This window comes from Papilio xuthus, unplaced genomic scaffold (assembly GCF_000836235.2).
Source record: "Papilio xuthus unplaced genomic scaffold, Pxut_1.1 DF827789.1, whole genome shotgun sequence".
Lineage (NCBI taxonomy): Eukaryota > Metazoa > Arthropoda > Insecta > Lepidoptera > Papilionidae > Papilio > Papilio xuthus.
Genome location: NW_013530860.1, coordinates 1291415 through 1310994, shown reverse-complemented (window position 1 = coordinate 1310994; position 19580 = coordinate 1291415). Strand labels below are relative to the sequence as shown.

Sequence of the window (19580 nt, the reverse complement as noted above, 5' to 3'; positions counted from 1 at the left end):
TCGGGAGTACACTTCCACTTCCTATCCATTCCTTGTAAGAAAAAGGGTGGGAAGGGAAAGAAGACTAAATAAGGCCTCCATGACGCACACTCATCTCAGCACGTGTTCTTCCAGTCTATGTCAAATTTCAACGAGATCCGTTCAACCGATCTGGTGATACCATGAATCAAACATCCATCTATCTAAATATTCGTATTTATAATATTAATAAGTACATTAATGTTGATTTTGTCGTGATCTCGTTTACATCAGCATTTCAAATATTTGACCAATATTCATTATTAGCTTGGCTTTACAAATATTGTAAGACGAGATACACTAGGCGTAACTACTTAACGTGTTACACCTTGAACTTTAACAGTAAATAGTTACGAAAATATTATTAAAAAACCTTTTGTCTATGGCTCAAAAGGGTTATTATTTCAACAATTTACTGACCTAACTGTGATAAGATAAATAAATAATTATGTCTTTAAAGAGTAAACTTTGTTACTTTCATTGAATATTTCTATTATTATCCTATTTTAACCTAATTATAAATTAAAAAATAATCTTACTAAATAACTAGCCACTACAAAATAAATGAATTAATTAATACTATAAAGAAAAAGAAATAAAGAAATTAATTTTTAGATGACTTTCAACATTTAATGAGTTTATTTAAAACTAGCAGTAGCCTGCGACTTACGCGCAGGTTTAAAGTCACTCCGTGATAGTGTAGCTTCCCAAGAGTGAAAGAATTTTTCAAATATGTTCAGTAGTTTTTGAGCATACAACGCAAACAATCAAATCCTCATATATATATATATATATATATATATATATATATATATATATATATATATATATATATATATATATATATAATATATATAATATATATAATACAACTTATATAATATATAATATAAGTTGTCTTACAATCTCACTTTAGTCTTATATTTTAAGCACTATAACAAATAATGATTAAATTTAAAATTATTATTTATAATTTCTAATAATTTTTTTGTAAATAAAAATATATTTGACATCAACTTTGAACAATGAGATCCCAATAATTTTTTATCTCAATCTATTTATCATTTTTCATTTACACACACACACACACACACGTTTATACACACTCACACACACACTATAATTGTTAATTCATAAATTAGTTGTTTATCTACACAAACAGTTATTAAATTTACATGTAAAAAAAGTCCTTTGCTCCTTAAGTACAGGTCTTCCTAGTTAAGGAGCCAAGGCAACATTACATTTTGATTTTTTGTGTATAACAAAAAATATTTATTCATTTGTTTTTATCGTATTTTCATTTGTGAGCTATCAAATATTTTTACTTTTTTAACCTTTTGCATAGTTTCTTGTAATGTAAACATAACCGGTTTATATTTAGACATACATGTTGCATCGCATTGGAAGGTTAAACAAAAAGGGTAAATAAAAAACATCTTCAAATAACAAATTGCACAATTTATTGCACAAAAAATGCACAGATAAATAATTATTTTATCACGTTGTTATCGAAGTATTTAATACTTATTTGCATTGTCAATAGTTTAGGCAGATTCGTCATATATATAAAAATTGACCAGAATTCGTTGGGTGAAAGATCCTTAGTTCTTTGAAGTTGGTTCTTTGTAGGGGTGGGTGGCGATCCATTCCAGGGCACGAAGGATGTAGTCTGGGATCGGCATAGGCGGCGGCGTGGTGGGAAGATGATCACCCTGTAAACATATGGAGACATATTTTAACAACTTTACATATATCCCCTCAAAAAATAATTTAAAAAAAATATCCACAAAAAGCTATAATAAGTTTTCTAATTACATAAACATCATAATCTTTATATATATATAATTCTTCTGTGAGTGTGTATGTTACTGAACTTTTCTCAAACGACTGGACCGATTTTGATGAAATTTTTGTGTGTGTGTTCAAGGGGATCCGGGAATGGTTTAGATTCACAATTTTCATCAAATATTAACTTCATATTAATTTATTCAAATTAAAGACGTGCAGACAGGACAACGTCTGTCGGGTCCGCTAGTATTTTTATAAATATATTGCGACCAGTCTTATGCTTCTATTTATTACTTGTAATTTTTTATTTGTTCATAGGATGATACGACTCAACTTCTTTTAAAACATATAATTTTTGTTATTATGGTTATATACTAAAACCTATAACTTTTTAATAATGAACTTGAAAACCTGTAATTGGCATTACTATAATTTGATTGTACTAGATTTAATTTTATTTAAACTATTGGTTTTCTTTTAATAAATAAACAAGAATTATTCCAGTTATTCAAACGATTGGTGACACAAAAGTGTGCAACGATCATATAAATATTGTGTCTACAACTTTAAGATCATATTTGCTACGTAGATCAACAAATTGATTCTAAAATTAGAAATTATTTGAACTTTGAGAACTACTGGACTATTCTAATCATTATTCACATCCATAATGGAACAGTGACATTATTATAGTTCGAAGATGGATTACGATGTAAGCTAGTAATCTATTCTCAAACTTCGACAGACTATACCACTGTATGCAAATGAAGTAAGGGACTTTACATAAATTTATAATGTAATGTTAGTTAATCTATTTCACGTAGGATGTGCCTAATAAATTAATTGAGCACTTAAATCTATGATATAATATAAAATATAAAAAAAAACGAATAATTCACTAAAATATGTTATTAAAAGGAGTCTCTTTAGGCAAGGTAAAGACTGTTTAGATTTAAGACTTTATGTATATATAATTATAGAAATAAGGATGTATAATAAATCCACGCGGACGGAGTCGCGGGCGACAGCTAGTATTTGAAAAAAAATATATATTTTTTTAGTTTTATTTCCTAATAGTTGTGTATAATTTAAATACTTGATTTACATTTCCCTTGCGAATAGACTGACCAAGTCGCCAAATTGTAATTTATTTTTAACCTATTTAATAAAACTATCAAAATTATGAAATATTGAGCACTTTATACTTCCATAATTAAAATATGCAATAAATATTCTTTATTGCACATTTAAATGATTACAGTACCGCATTGACCCCTTAACAAGTTAAACCTGTATTTCCTTAGACTTAGTCAATGTCTTCCCTGATTGTAATTGCTGATAATAAAAAAATATTTAGTGTTTATCTCTATGTGTAATTCGTTTCAATTCATTTACAATTATTAATTATTAATTATAGAAGTTTTGTGAAAGTATTGAGCGAGGAAAATAAATCAATAAACAAAGAGCACACTGCTAGTCAATTCTATAAAGCTATGAGCTATGTGGCAGTAACTTTAGTACTACAGTTAGTTGCTTTCTACAGTTCAAGATCTGTCTAATCGTTGGTTTCTGAGACCATCTCTGTTTTGTTAAAATAATAAAGACGACGATATGTTTCACACATCGATTTCGGCCTCAGAAACATAAAAATAAGTAATTTGTAGTTAGTATTTATCTTTGCTTACCGTTGGCTTGTAACCGAATTCATCTGCTACGTAAGAAGTCTCGATCTTTTGACCATCAGGTGCAATGTAAGAGACTGAGCCTTGAACTGTGTGAGAGACCTCGTCCTGAAATAAAAGAAATCTTACTAATATTATAAATGCGAATGTTTAGATGGATGTTTGTTTGAAGATATCTCCAGAACGGCTGAACGGATCTCATTGAAATCTGGCACACATATGGAACATAGTCTGGAAGAACACATAGGCTATTTTCTTTAAATCCGCGTTAAAGGAGTCGCCGGAGACAGCTAGTAAATAATAAAGCACAATTAGGTTTTTAGTTATGGTAATATTGACTTGAAAATTTTAAATGTACACATAGTTTAGTAGTAGGTTTATTGAATTCATATACACAGACTAAGGTTCTCACTTCATCAACTTAAGTCACTGATTGCCGCATTAAATTAGTCTAATGATGGCTATTAAGTGATCTCAATGTACGCTAAAGGTAGCCCTTAATTTAGTAAGAATCTTAACTAAAGCGGCCTTTCGGACTAGAGACTTTTAGTGCGACAGTTTGTCTACGAGGGCTGTTTTAAATACCTTGTTTAAAGTCCTGATTACTCCTTCAGCATGCGCTGAGATGCCGTTCTCAGTTTCATAGACGTACTGGTAGCCGCCCTCTGGGTTATGCTGATAGTCGCTGCGGACGACAGCCGCCTTGTCGTCCGGCACTAGGCCGTACGCACAACCAATAGCGCATAGTGCTAATACAACGGATTTCTGAAAGAAATATATTATTAATATTTGATGTAGATTTTAGGTTTATTAATATTATTCATATATGTATGTTGTAACGACTTGTATACAGATACCCGTACCCACTAAACATTTTTTCTATGGTATTAGAGTTAAGCTCACCAGAACTTCATCACATTTATATTGTATATAATATTACAAATATTATTTACAAAGCTTTAACAAATAAAAAGAACGAAACAAAATATTCCCGTGATTTCTATCCAATAATTATTATACGTATTATTTTGGTTGAGACAGCTGTCCATGTATGTAACTTAGGGTTACCAAGGATTAGCTTCTATTGTTCATCATCTCAGCAACTCAAGATACTTACCCACTGAGAGGCTCTGAGACTACCCTAAGCTAGGGGTAACTACGCCAATCTTTAAATTTCTTCGCAGATATGTGCAGGTTGGATTACGATGTTTCCTAAACCGTAAGAACGTCAGATAAATATACATATGTCAATCTAAAACACATTGGCGGGATTCGAACTGATTGCAGATTACAAGTCAAGCGCTTAACCCCTGAACCACCGATGTTCTTAACTAAGCTTAAATCAAATTGACCCAGAAATAGTTTAAAGTAGGAGTCTACTCTTGATATATGCGAAGCGATTTCGCGTAACACTACGATGCAATCTGGCATTTTACTTTCGTTATGTAACAATTTATTACAGAATAACTATTATGCAAACACAATGCTTTGTAAAACGTTTAACCAATAGCAGTTTAACAAAAGTTATTACTTCGATTTTTAAATAAGTAATTCCATTTTTAATTTAAAAATTCTTAATTTAAAATCTACACTTAATTTTGATTTCCGGTGCGTTCCTTTGGAGATCCCGGGACCCTCGCAGACGCACTTGAGGTTAACCACCGAGGGGTTTTTAGTGAGTAAGAATCTCACATAACCCTGTCTTTCCCCCAAAAGGCAGGGTATCTTATGAAGATTTCCCCCGATACCAAAAAAAAGACTTAATTTTGATGATTTTAAATTAATTAAATGTATAAATTAACAGTCCATCAAAGTCCGTCACATTAGCAAATACTTGACCTTTAAGACAGTCTATAGACGAACATTTAGCATCAAACATTTGTAATTTCTTACGTAATATACATTATTGATTAGCAAAGTAATAGAGACAAAGACTTCTGTTTGAATAAAACCAATATCTTACTAATATTATAAATGCGAATGTTTAGATGGATGTTTGAAGATATCTTCAGAACGGCTGAACGGATCAAAGTGAAATTTATCATAGACGTAGAACATGATCTGGAAGAACTCATAGGCTAATCATTAAGTTTTTTTTAAATTACATTTTTTAAATACAAATGTGTTTTTCTATTTTCGAATTTATACATACGTAGTTCTTACGATGAAGGAAAACCATCGTAATTCAACCTGCACATATCTGCGAAGAGATTCAAAGATGTGTAGTTAACCAAACTGCGCTTTACCAGCATGGTTGACTGTCCTAGTCTCATCTTACATAGGGTAGACTAAGAGTCTCTTAATGGAGACTAAATCTATTCATATTAAAATGAAAATAAGTACTAATTAGCGTAATTATTTATCTAAAAATATATTTATGAATATACTTTAATCAGACGCTTACCATTTTTGAGTACGTTCACGTTCCAAAGACGATACACTATGATTATATTTTAAGGATAAAAATCCTTTTATATTCCTTGTAGTAAACAAATACAACAACGGTATGGTCGGTTAATGATAGAAAAGGTCAATTTTTTGTCGTTTTCTCAAAGCTTTTACACGCTTCGGAGCTTGACATTTGCCCGACCATACCAAACACGTTTAGGTCATTAATATCTAGCTTATTGTTTATATTTGGTTTTACTTGTGTATTACATTCTTTAGAAACTCCCGAATAAATTAAACGTCATACTAAATATATTTAAATAAAAACTATAAACCTTTATACAAAGATCAATCCAAATGAAAGAATAATTTTATTTTAATTTATTTAACAACGCTCTGAATTAAATCGAATTTATTATAATTAGTATCGTTGGCATTTATATTTGAGAATTATTTATAAAAAAATGTTGAGTAAAAGGTCAATTTCATATAAAAAGTAAGAGAAAGTTTAATTACGTGATATATAAAAGTATAAAGGGAAAAATTAAGAAAGAAAATTATATAACATTTTCTCAATAAATTTTTGTTTCACACCTGAAAGTCAAGTTAACGTTAGAAATGTTTTAAATAATACTATCTCACTTATATTACAAATCGAATGTTTGGATGGATGGATGGATGAATGTTTGTTTGAAGGTATCTCTAGATCAGCATAGATCTCGCTGAAATTTGGCATAGATATAGAAATTAGCCTGAAAGAACACATAGGCTTATTAAGTGACTAAGTTTTGTTTTAATTCCACACGGACGGAGTCGCGGTCGACAAATAGTCCTATATATTTTCTCTGTATTTCCCGCACTAAAAAAAACATCCTGTATCTAGTAACTTATTTTAATATATAAAATCAACTATGAATGAGTACTTAATTAACTGCTGAACAAACATACAGAGAGATATTTAATTTGATTAGTCCGTTTTACTAATAAAAAGTAAAAATATTTAAACTTTTTCATCCCACGCGGGGTAAAGGCCTCATTCTATTTGAACTTATAACCTATTAATATTGTATTTTTCCAGACGTAACACATTATTTAGCATATAAATTACAAATAAAACAATCCATAAGATCGCAGGTGATTTTTATGTGTGCATTTAAACAATTTATAAAGTATGTAATAATCATAGAAGCAATAGTAGAAAAGTTCGCCAAGAATTAAATCCGTATATCAATTGTTTTAATGTAAGGGTTAACTGATTACGAGCGTCAATGGTGCATGGGTTAAAGCACTTGTACTCTACAGGTCCTGAGTTCGAATCCCGCCATGTACCAATGTGTTTTTTCGGTTTCCGATTTACATATGTACATTTATCCGACGTTCTTACGGTGAAGGAAAACATCTTGATGCAACATGCACATATCTGCAAACAAATTCAAAGATATTCGTGAAGTCAACCAACCCGCACTGTGCCAGCGTGGTTGACTAAGGCCTAGTCGCCCCTAACTTAGGATAGGCTCTGAGACCCTCAGTGGGGACTTATAGTAAGCTGATCAATTCAACACTATTTAGGAAGAGACATTTATGAATGACGATTTAATGGAAAAGATAGCAACAAAAAAAGGATCGTAAGTCCTGTAATGAGTCAAGCTTAACCAAGTTACGAAAATATTTAATACTAAATTCATCCTTATTTTGGGTACTACGTACAAAGTTCTTCGGTATGGACATATTTGAACTGACGACAATGTAACCATGCTGCCTATTCAAAGCAAATAAGAGTATATTTCAAGGATAACTATAAAAGCAAATATTTCGTTCTTTTTAACACATATTATTGTAACAGTTCTCGTAACTATTTAACTTTATAAACAGCTAGCTGTCGCCCGCGACTTCGTCATCGCAAAATAAGAAGTAGCCTGTAACATGTCCGCGTACATCAGTTACTATCCCGTCCAAGTCCTGTCAATCGGTTTTGCAGTTCCGGAGATTACCCGGTATAGTTCATCGATATTACATACATACACTCAAATTTTATTAATATAGATTTCAATTCAAACAAGCAGATGTTAAAATATTGAACAGGTATAAAATAATTTACAATTAAAGATGTTGCTTGCCTTTGGTGAGGTCAGACATTTTATGTTAAACTCGTTGGGGAATCTCGCTCATACAAAACTCACGCAACAAACGCGTGGCGCATATTTAAATAGTATATTTTTCATTGGCATTCTTTAGGTATTAAAGCATTAGTACGTCATTTAAAAACGAATGCATTTGGATAAGCCAATTCGTTTTTGTAAACTAATTTTTGTCATTCAGTTATCTTTAATCAATATATTATACAACATCAAAACCTTAACTCCTTTCTTCTTATGTTTTCATTTAATGTATGAATTTTATTTTAAACTAGCTGTCGCCAGCGCGGAATTGAAAGGACCTAATAAGTAGCTTATCTGTTCTTCCAGACTATGTTCTATATGTGTGCTAAATTTCAGCTAAATCCATAGAGCCGTACTGGATAAACATTCGCATTTATATCACTAATTTAGTATATGAATATCAAAAAATTTCAGGTACATAAGTGACATTTTGTTTATATGTACTTAAGTTTACATCTGTATCATTAAGACGTGACTTAAGTTATTTTTTTTACTTATTTGCAATGTCTTCTTTTTCGTTACAATTGGACACTGCGGTCAAAGATGCTATGACCTTCTAGTTTGCCTTATGTATTTGTACTTAATATTCATAGTTATTTTTATTGAAAATCTATAAGTTCTGCCTAACTCTCTAGGCTATTGTGAGTATTTTATTGTTTATATCTTAAGCAATCAATAACTTTTTCCTGACATGTAGTCAACATACGTGTACAATGAGGGGCTCGGAGCCTAGTCAGGGGTGACTAGGCTATAGTCAAGGACTCTGGATAAGTAAATATGGGGTTGGTTGACTTCACACATATCTTGAAAACTTTTCGCTGATATGTGCAGATTGCATCACGATGTTTTCCTTCACCGTAAAAACATCGGAATTTTGTGTATAAATACGAGTATATGTATGTATATATTACATATGAATAATTGGATAATTGTCTATCCATATCGGATAATCCGCTAATTATTTTATTATCTCTTTCTATTTTCATATACAATTTCTACTGTAGAAAAAATAAAGGCATAAAACGATTCTTTATTTTTATTTATATAATCTTTGTACACAATTAATTAAAACAATTGTGTTTATACGAACTTTCATTTTCGATCGAGCGAACATTTTCTTTCTATCCCCGATCTTGTAATCGCATGTAAAAAACTAACATTGTAATAAAATTTTGTTTTATTTTAAAAACTACTAAAATACGCTAATGGATGTCTGCACACAATAAAACTTCGAAAACCGGTCGAAGATAATAATTTTGATTTCCCTAATAAAATATTTTCAAGGTTAAAAAACTTGTCTTTTAGCTGGTCCATTGAATTGTAGATAATAATGTTTAAAAAAAAAATTATGCACCTGTGTGGAACTTCGTTGACTATTTGTATTATAATATTCAAACTAGCGGCTCTAGCTGTGAGTTTTTTGGGCAGGTGTTGAGGAAAGCGCGCGCAGATGCGTGCCTTTTTTCGAGAGGGATATGCTTTATGCATACTCCGCGCCCCGGATGAGACGCGGTAGTGATATGATTCCCTCCCTGATAGGGAAGATGCCGATTGAACCCCCTGTTCCTCCTACGCATAGTGACAAGGCCACGGACACCCATGAGCTTCCGTCCATGACCATTACCTGCACGCAGATGTGTTCCTAGGCACTTTATAAACTGTTCGGTTATACACCAAATTATATCTTCCGCAGTATCTCGTGTCATCTTCCGAGCAGCTATAAAGTTTGAATAGCACTATACGAAGTATCAGTGACAGGCAAACGAGTTGGGGCCATCGTCTGTTAATATTATTCTTATGGAATCACCAACATTTCGTTTGATATTAAAATTAGTAATAAGAGGTATTCCACACTCGTTTTTATTCTTGTTAATTAATTATATGTCGTTTGACTACATTTTTTTTCAATTGAGGTACAAGTAACTAAAATAAATGACTAGGGTCTCCAGTTTGTGATTAATTTTTACAAGACTGTTTAGGTCTCTACCGCGCCGTTTAGAGACAAAAGAATATTACGTTTTTAACTAACAAAGATTTATTATTTAACTTTTATCAAATAAATAACTGTATCCCGTGATTCCGAACGTTTGGGATTAAAAAAAAATCTTAATTAGTAGCCGATGTGTTCTTCCAAAATATGTTTTACATTTATGCTAAATTGGAGCCAACAATTGGAGAAACATGCAGCCGTTCTGGAGATGCCTTCAAACAAACATTCGCATTTATAATATTGGTACGATTCTCTACATTTAAAAATTATCTTCGTTTCATAGAGACTTAAAATATAAAGGGACGGAAAAAACGGCTCTATTTTATTATACTCTACGAAAGTAATAATTGCAAAGAGCAAACAGCGAGGCAATTCCATTTTCAAATGAAGAAAGCCAGACATTGAGATGTCCGTTTTGTTATTTAATCATCCTTACAACACAACCTATTGTCTTAAACTTATTGTTATAAACTAGCTGTCGCCCGCGACTCCGTCCGCGTGGATATAAAAAACAACTTAATATATAGATAAGTTAAATAAAAAGCAGCTCTTCAAGGCATAATCACCAATTTTGAACCATATCGGTAAAGCCGTTATAAATAGTGTAACTAACACGACCGTGTTTTATATATATAGATAGATGCAAATGATCGGAATGATGGATGTTTGCTTGTAGGTATCTCCTGTCCAGCTGCATGTATCTCGCTGAAATTTGGCACAGATGTAGAATGTAATCTGGAAGAACACATAGGCTACTAATTAAGTTTTTTTTTTCATTCTTTACGGACCGAGTCGCGGGCGACAGTTATATATTTTGTATTAACCTTTTCATAGCCAACAAAATGTAACATTAACATTTAATCAGATATATAAAAAAAAAATTTTTTTGTTATTATTATAAAAACTTTTTCAACTATTAACCTGTCCTATTAAGCTTGATTAGAATTTAAAAAAATGTGTCAATTACCTTTATCTCTGTACACACCATTTGATATATATCTGGTTGTTAATATTTTAATTTATTCTCATTTTATATTCACAATAATTAATTTTTTTGGAAGCTCCTAGGTACCCATTTATAACTACATACATATTTATTCATATCTATATATAATACATAAAGGAAGAACTTAGACATTAAGTAAAAAGCATTAATTTTATTTCTTCAAAATATCTCGATGAATATGTCTAAGATACATGCATTAACTACAACATAACTTACTCCCGTAACCAAGATGGGTATGAAGAGACCACGGACCTTCATTTGGGTGCTGATACACCTCTCTAGCTTCTTCTTCATACATACATTCGCGTGCTGTTAATATACTATGTATGTTTAAGGTATGATAAATGTAATAAGGTGTAAAATTCTTTCTTTAGTTTCTTTAAAGTATAAAAATCTTAGTAATATTATAAATGCGTATGTTTGGATGTTTGTTTGAAGGTATCTCATCGAAGGTATATCAGAACGGCAGCATGGATCTCGCTGAAAGTTGGCATGGCTTGAGTTGGCTTGAAATACATAGACTACTTTTTTTCAGTTCCGAGCGGACGGAGTCGCGGGCGACAGCTTGTTACGTTAAAAAACCAATAAGGTTGAAACATCCTGAACCTGGAAATTCAATTTTAATGCATTTCTATTCTACGACACTTGACAATGTCTCAGACTTACAGAAATAATTTATTAGCCTCTGTTAAAGTTGTTGGCGCTGCGCCATCGTCACGTTATAAAAGCTTTCAATTTTCTACAGCTTTTGAGGAATAATTTGTTCAACAAAATAGCTCTGCTGAATTTAAAATAATTTTTACCATGTGTAAGATATAAAGTTAGAATTTTAATAAATTTTTCCTTTGTTTCATTTTATATTTTTGGGCATTTCTCTTTTATTTTTCAATAAAGTCAAAAATGCCTGGTAGAATTAAATAGCAATTATTTCAAATTACTTATTTGTAAAAATATTATGTGAGGGTGAATATTAGTGTCATAATATATGTGTTTATGTTTCCTTTATTTAGCAGAAAACAATAAAGGAAACTCCCACACTGGCGAGCAATTTATGAACAGGCTTGGCTAAGGGAGTGCGCCTAATTACGATTATAACTCGCAAAGTGCGTATATTTCCACAATATAAGGTAATCGCGCGCTTCCTTCGTAATTGTACGTTGAATATTAGGGACGTAATCTAAATGAAATATCTGCTTATTTCGAATACACGACTATATTTAACTACCATGAAAATATATTTATTTTACAAACAATACATTATCTTGGTTTGAAAAAGAAAAATGTCTAATTAACTTACAATAGTAAATAATTCACTATATTTTGGTTTAAATGTCTTCATTGCTTATTATGTTCAAATATATCCGTTGAAATTCGTCCGTCATATCCGTCAAAGATCGTCGGTGGCTCTGGGGTCAAGCACTTAACTTGCAATTTGCAGGTCCTGGGTCCAAATCCCGCCATGTACCAATGTCTTTTTCGATTTCCGATTTACATATGTACATTTATCCGACGTTCTTGCGGTGAAGGAAAACATCGTGATGCAACCTGCACATGTCTGTGAAGAAATTCAAAGATATGTGTGAACTCAACCAAACCGCACTTGGCCAGCGTGGTTGACTATGGCCTAATCACCCTTAACTTAGGGTAGGCTCCGAGCCCATCGGTGGGGACGTATATTGAGCTGATGATGATATCCGTTGATGGTTATCTCAAACAATATAAAACGATGTTTTTTATAATTAAATTAAAGAGACTATGGCTTTTTACTTTTATCCTCCACATTTGTAATATATTAAAGAAGAAAAAACATTATTATTTTTTCCAATATATCTTTAATTATAAAGATAATGTCATGGGTATTCTCATTTTTTCGTTCATCGATAAGGAAAAAAATATTTAAACGACCATCAAAAGGACAATTTATGAACACGCTTAGCGAAAAAACCGCTTTATTAAGAGAATAATTCATGAAGCCGGCTTTAATGGAAATATTCAGCAAATATTTCATATAGCGCCGCACAAAAACGCCCCTTGACAAAAAAAAAATAATATTAGCTACGCCATTGAGTACAGTATGTATGGTTGTGTTGTGATTAAATTTTTATCTTTTGAAGTTCATATTAATATCTATTTGAGAATAGATACTATGGTATGTATTAAAATCTTTACTAATAAAGCATTAGCGCCTTCGATTTTAGGATAGCAATGTTTTCATTCGGCGCTTAGTATAATTATTTGTCAAGTGTTCTGATATCAAATAAATTAGGTATATAATTCAACAGCCATGAAAACACCCAAAAAAAATATTCAATTAAGATATTTAAGTAGTCTTAAAACTTCTTTGGACTTAGAACATTGTGTAACAAATAATTTTAACCTCAAAAAATTTACTTTCTTTTAATTCTTATATTATTTTTGTTAGCTAAAGTTAGTTGAACTTACGCTACTCCTGAGAGATTAGTACTAAAACAAGTCAAAGTGACCTCCGCATGTTCTAATGAATAAGTTACTAAGATCGTGGTTTCAAGTGTTCACTTAGTTAAGTTATGAGCATAATAAATTCAAAGGGGATTCTAGAACATTCTAATTGAATTTCAAGTTTATATTTAACTTTCCATTTTTTTGGTATTACAAAAAATTACGTTTTATGTCTATATCACCATTACTATGTTTATATTACCAGTGTGAAACATTTATTTCGCTTGGCACAAGTTCGGCAGACGTTCACTGAGCTGACGGTCAACCTCCATTAAATGGAGATCTTGGCATCTTGAGAGAGAGAGAGGCTACAACAAAACAGAGCTCAAAGAATAATAAAAGTAAAAATCAAAATTAAATAAATTTAAGTTTGCAAAACATATCGAAAACATAATGTTGTTACAGATCTTTCGTCAGTGGAACTGGTTACTATAATAAAGACTACGCCGCTTCATTACGCGTTCAGATTCAAATATCAAAAGAAAATATCCCTACGCCATTTACCGAGTTGCGATTGCCTATTAAGACCAGTTCCCGATTCGAATGACCTACTAAGACGAAATTTATTGAAAATTGCCTTGCGTAAAGACAAAACTTAAACCCTCATTCTTCTCTTGAATGCTTAAATTTGCTAGTTAGAAACGTAGAAAAAATATAAAATAAATTATCAATATTAAAGTCATCATCAACCTGCCCTTATCCCTATTGGGGGTCGGCACAGTATGTACTACTCCTCCATACATCTCTATCAGCCGTCATATCCGAATGTACCCCCTTCCTACGCATATCCTCTTTCACACAGTCATTCCATACTTTTGGTCTTCATCTACCTTTCGGGCCCCCGATGGGCTCGAAACTAGTCGGTGCCGCCACCAGACGAATATGAATTTTATTATTTACAGTACAAAAAAAAATTGCATAAATTTGCGACATAAACGGTTGTATCTTTTGATTGCGCTGGCTTAGAAGTTTTATTATTTCACATCACCAAGGGACAGCAGACTTGAGTATATAATTCAGCTTGATACCTTCACGCGTTCATGAGAAAAAGGATCTTGACAAACAGGCGGTTTAACAGTGGTAGAGCCCGCTTTAACATCTTCGCACGAATCGGCCCGGCTCGCCCGGTGAAATACCACGACCACACAGAAGACAGGCGTCAAGTGGAAGCAATTCCGCGTTTCGTCTGATGAGTGAGCGTCCCGGAGGCCTAATTTAGTCCTTTTTCCCTTCCCATCCTTTTCCTTGTGAGGAAGGGTTGGGAAGTGGAAGTGGACTTTCCGGATGAGAGGATGCATGGAAAGAGAAAATATTTTCTTTCTGTGCATCCTCTCCTCCGTCGATTTAAGATAGGCAACGCATATGCAATTGCGTATATCTATGGGCAACGGTCAATTCGCTATTTCAGCGATTTCAGGTGGCCGCTCGCTCGTTTGCCACCTTATGATATAAAAAAAAAGACGGAAGGACAAAAAAGTGATCCTATAAGGGTTCCGTTTTTTCCTTTTAAGGTACGGAACCCTAAAAACAAAAGTGCTATATGTTATCTCCGATCAAAACTCTTAAACAAAGATTTATGATAAGGCAATTATTTAACTCAGGAATAAACTTGCAAAGAAATGTTCTCATTATGTTGTATAATGGAAAAACTTTTCAGGCTCAAGTCCAAAAATTATGTATATTTTTAACTTTCATTATCTACCCTTTAAATGACAAAGTATTTTATCCTGAGTTACTTGTGTGGGTTTTAAAATTATGCGACCAACCATTATCAAAAGAAATAAATTTTCGCGCTTCAAATACATACGCTGTTTTACCCGTAAATGTGATTTTTGTATGGATGGATATTTGTAAGAAGGTATCTCCAGAATGGTTGAATGGATCTTGACGAAATTTGGCATAGATGTAGAAAATAGTGTGAAAGAACTGATAGGCTAATTGAGTACCAGGCAAGCATCAGGTACCATGTTTCGTGTAGTTTATATGGCGAGCATATACGGTAATTCTTAACACATGTCTTAAGAATTAAAAAATAATAGAACATTCAAAATGTTAAGATACACTTAAGCAGTATCTTATAAGTTAATATTAAACATTCATTGAAACACAAATTCTTTAATATCTTTCATTAAATATAAACTAGCTTTTAGTTCTACATCTATGTCATATCAGCGAGATCCATGCAGCCGTTATGGAGATCATCATCATCAGTTCACTATACGTCCCCACCGAGGGGCTCGGAGCCTACCCTAAGTTAAGGGTCATTAGGCCAGATTCAACCACGCTGGCCAAATGCGGGTTGGTTGACTTCACACATATCTTTAAATTTCTTCTCAGATATGTGCAGGTTGCGTCACGATGTTTTCCTTCACCGTAAGAACGTCGGATAAATGTACATATGTATATCGGAAATCGAAAAACACGGTTATGGAGATACCTTCCAACAAACATCCATCTAATCATTCGCATTTATTATATAAGTAAGATAGAGTCAGTCAAGGTCTAAAGCTTGAAAGGATAGTGATACAACAATTAGTATATAAAATAAATCATTCTATAATAAAATGATTAAATGTCTCTTAGGTTTCGTTTAATAACTCTTATCTATGAACGTACCTGACTACATAACAAATGGGCCACTACAAGTCCCCGACAACGCTATAAATTGTGATCTCTCTCGATACGGAACCATTTGTCAAACAAATGTTCCTTTGCCTAAACAAATATACAGTCATGATAAGAAAGAGCTATTCCAAAATGTTACAGTAAATATGATTCAAGAGCAAAAAGTCTTATTAATATTATAAATCCGAAAGTTTATATGGATGGATGGAAAGACGTTTGTTAGAAAGTATCTCCAGAACAGCTGGTTGGATCTCGCTGATATTTGGCACAGATGTATAGACCATAACGTGGAAGAACGCAGATTGGCTACGTATTAAGTTTTTTTTTAATTCGTACAGATAAATTTCAACGATTTATCGGGGGATTTTTGTTGAAGAAAATTTATGTTTTTTATTCCGCTTCTTAACCATCGACAAAACAATGTAATTTAAAAACAAACGTCTCAAAAAGTCACTACTAACTTCAACAGTTAAATTTTACAACAGTTGCTAAAACCACTATCCCATTCCCCGGTCCGTTTACAAAGTTACTTTTGAAATTTTAGAACAAATCATTTCAAATACCCTCAAAGACAGAAATGCGCATCGAGCAGTTTGAAGTCGGTTAAAGTTACGAAATGCTTTGAGGCAATTTTGTTACCGCGCCGTGGGGTAACTACGGTCCGAATATCCAATTCCTTTTCATAAATCAAACTGATAAACGATGACAGTGAAAATCAAACCGTCAGTAATGTACAAGATAATACTGACCGTTGCTACTCCAAAACATGTGTACAAAGTAACGTTTTTGCGTCTTTATTGTAGCGGAGAAAAGAGATGTCAATATGTTTTGTGTGAATATTTGAATAGCGATAATCCTTGGTCATGGAAGATTAATATTTTTCCCGGGAAATAATGTGTTTATGTATGGGATACATCTGGGACTGTAGCCTAAAAAGAAGAAAAGAAATTGTTAGATGAATTCGTAGAACGAAGTGAAATAAAGTCGTATTATTCCCCATTTGAACAGTCTGTCGAGTTTATCTATGTTTCTCACATTCTAGTATCTAATGTCGAACTTTCTTATCGTCTAAATATCACACATTAAGCATAATTGATTATTGAATATTAGTAATTTTTATCTAGTCGCATTGTCCATAAGTTGTAACCGCAGCCGTTTGCATTGCTCTCATGCCATATTCAGAGGGTCTAGCACGAATATTTCAGAGAAGGTTTACGTAACGTTGTCGACATATATTCTTTGTGAAGCGCCTCCTTCCAGACGAAAAGTAGAGAAACAAATCTCATTCAAATGAGATATTATGACGACATTACCAAGACGCGTATTGCAGATTCGTGATAGGCCCTCGAATCTTACTTTCAAAAGCAGTAAATTGTATATGCAACTTAGTATACAATTTCACTAATAAGTTTTGAATCTTATTTAGTTACATGAACTGAATTTCGTTCCATTTTAATAAATAATTTAAGGCTTAAAAATATTGTATTTGAAATCAAAACCAGTATTGAAATTGAATATCACGAATGAATAATTCATTTCTGTAAATGGAGTGGTTAAAGAGGCTATCTCTGTAGTAAGCATCGGAGTTCATTAGAGGCATGGCGGGGAGCTATTGAAGAATCCCTTTGCGGTCCTCCCCTTTGCGGCGTACAAATCAAAGACGCCTAAAAAATCGAATGGAATGTTTTGTTTGTTTCTAATTGTATTATTATTCAAACAAAATTAGCTATTGCTTGATTTAAATTCTTATTTAAATATAATTTTAAGAAAACATTTTTCTTTTATATTTTATCTTCGTTATAAAACCGATAAAATTTCCAAACCGACTTAGGGTCCTTTAAAAAGCGATCCTATATCAAAAGCAGGCGTATCTGCGGTTCCTCTAGTCTTGCAGATTTCCATGAGCGTCGATGAACACCTCAGTGTTCCCGCTGCTTGTTTGCTCCCATTTCATAAAAAAAAGCTGGATGCAATTATATACCTTTGGAAGTAAATTTATTTATTACTTTTACTTAAGTTGTACTGCATTATATGATTCTACAATGCATATTATAATTATAGTTGTTTTTTTTTGTAAGTAAAAATCTTTTGTTTCTATTCAAAAACGAATGAATTCTCAAAGTAATTACAAATGTAACATCGAAACAAAGCCGTCTGTTGCCACACGGAAGGATTATTCTGAGTTTGGCTTTATCAATATTATATGAGAATATATTTTAGAAACCTGTATTTTCCTGTTCGTTGTATCGAGAATAAATTGAAATAAAGAATTTAAAATAAACAATGACTACAATATTAAAGCGTCAATAGCCTCATGGTTACGGGTACAGGTTTCCGATCACGAGAATGGGGGTTCAAATCCCACCATTCGACTATTGTCGTAAACCATATTCTAGCATAAGACTAGAGCTTAGTTGGAATGGTAAAAGAAACATTAGTAAATTTACAAAAAAATCTTGTAATATTTAAAAAAATAATAATTTCATTCCAATCAACAAATGAAATTAACAATATAATGATGTAATTGTAATGACCAAGTGACCGAAAACATGTTTCATCTTAACGACATATTAATGGCCAAACCATTAACTTTATAACATTTATAAGTCTTCCCCGTACTGGTTGCCAACAATATTTCTTCAAACTTTCAAGTGCATCTGTGTCACGATAGAAATTTTCAAAATGAGTTTTGAAAACAAAGTGGTCATCATTACTGGAGCCAGTTCAGGCATCGGTGCATCAACAGCCATCCTTTTCTCTAAGGAAAAAGCTAACGTAGTTCTCGTAGGAAGGAACGAGACGAATCTAAATGAAGTAGCTGCACTTTGTGTGACCAAAAGTCTCATCGTCAAAGCCGATGTTTCTAATGAGGCGGAAGTTAAGAACATCGTCGAGCAAACAGTGAAGGAGTTTGGCAGGATTGATATACTAGTGAACAATGCTGGATTCGTTCGCTATGGTAGTGTTGGTATGGGCAATATCTTGAAAGCATACGACGAAGTTATGGCGACGAATGTACGCGGTGTTCTCCATTTGACCTCATTATGTGTGGAACAATTAATTGAGAACAAAGGTAACATTATAAATATTTCTAGTATTGGTGGTCAAATACCACCAAATAAGCCATTATTGATGCCTTATTGTATATCGAAAGCGGCACTGAACTTCATCACTCAATCAGTTGCTTTGGAACTTGGAGAATACGGTGTTCGGGTAAACGCTGTCAGTCCGGGACCGGTTGTGACAAATATTCTTAAGAATTCTGGCATGCCTGAGACCAATGTCTCTTGGAAGAATTTCGAATCTAGCACTCTTTTGAATAGAGTGGGTGAACCAGAAGAGATAGCTGATCTAATCATGTTTCTCGCTAGCGACAAAGCGAAGAGTATCACCGGTTCCAACTTTATCTCAGACAATGGATTCCTTTTGAAGCGTTAAGTTTTTAT

The 19580-nt window shown here is 32.7% G+C and overlaps 2 protein-coding genes across 2 annotated transcripts; one reads left to right on the top strand and one right to left on the bottom strand.

Annotated features, from left to right (window-relative positions):
• Window positions 1-1455: 1455 nt before the first annotated feature.
• LOC106115529 (larval cuticle protein LCP-14-like) lies at window positions 1456-5909 on the bottom strand. The gene is made up of 4 exons (NM_001312597.1): window positions 5893-5909; window positions 4074-4253; window positions 3492-3596; window positions 1456-1730 (listed from the first exon to the last, which is right to left on the bottom strand). Exons 1-4 carry the CDS (start codon window positions 5893-5895, stop codon window positions 1620-1622), a joined length of 399 nt encoding a protein of 132 aa, NP_001299526.1. The 5' UTR covers window positions 5896-5909; the 3' UTR covers window positions 1456-1619.
• A 12847-nt stretch (window positions 5910-18756) lies between these two features.
• On the top strand, window positions 18757-19580 carry LOC106115449 (uncharacterized oxidoreductase TM_0325-like). Its single transcript, XM_013308806.1, has one exon. The coding sequence runs from the start codon at window positions 18817-18819 to the stop codon at window positions 19570-19572; it is 756 nt and encodes a 251-aa protein (XP_013164260.1). The 5' UTR covers window positions 18757-18816; the 3' UTR covers window positions 19573-19580.

Bases quoted from the DNA above. Each gene is read 5' to 3' on its own strand.
- LOC106115529 (NM_001312597.1), bottom strand. The intron at 3,597-4,073 runs GTATTTAAAACA...CTTTTATTTCAG, and splicing joins TAATCAGGACTTTAAACAAG to GACGAGGTCTCTCACACAGT. The intron at 1,731-3,491 runs GTAAGCAAAGAT...ATATGTTTACAG, and splicing joins AATTCGGTTACAAGCCAACG to GGTGATCATCTTCCCACCAC.
- LOC106115449 (XM_013308806.1), top strand. From the start codon at position 18,817: ATGAGTTTTGAAAACAAAGTGGTCATCATTACTGGAGCCAGTTCAGGC.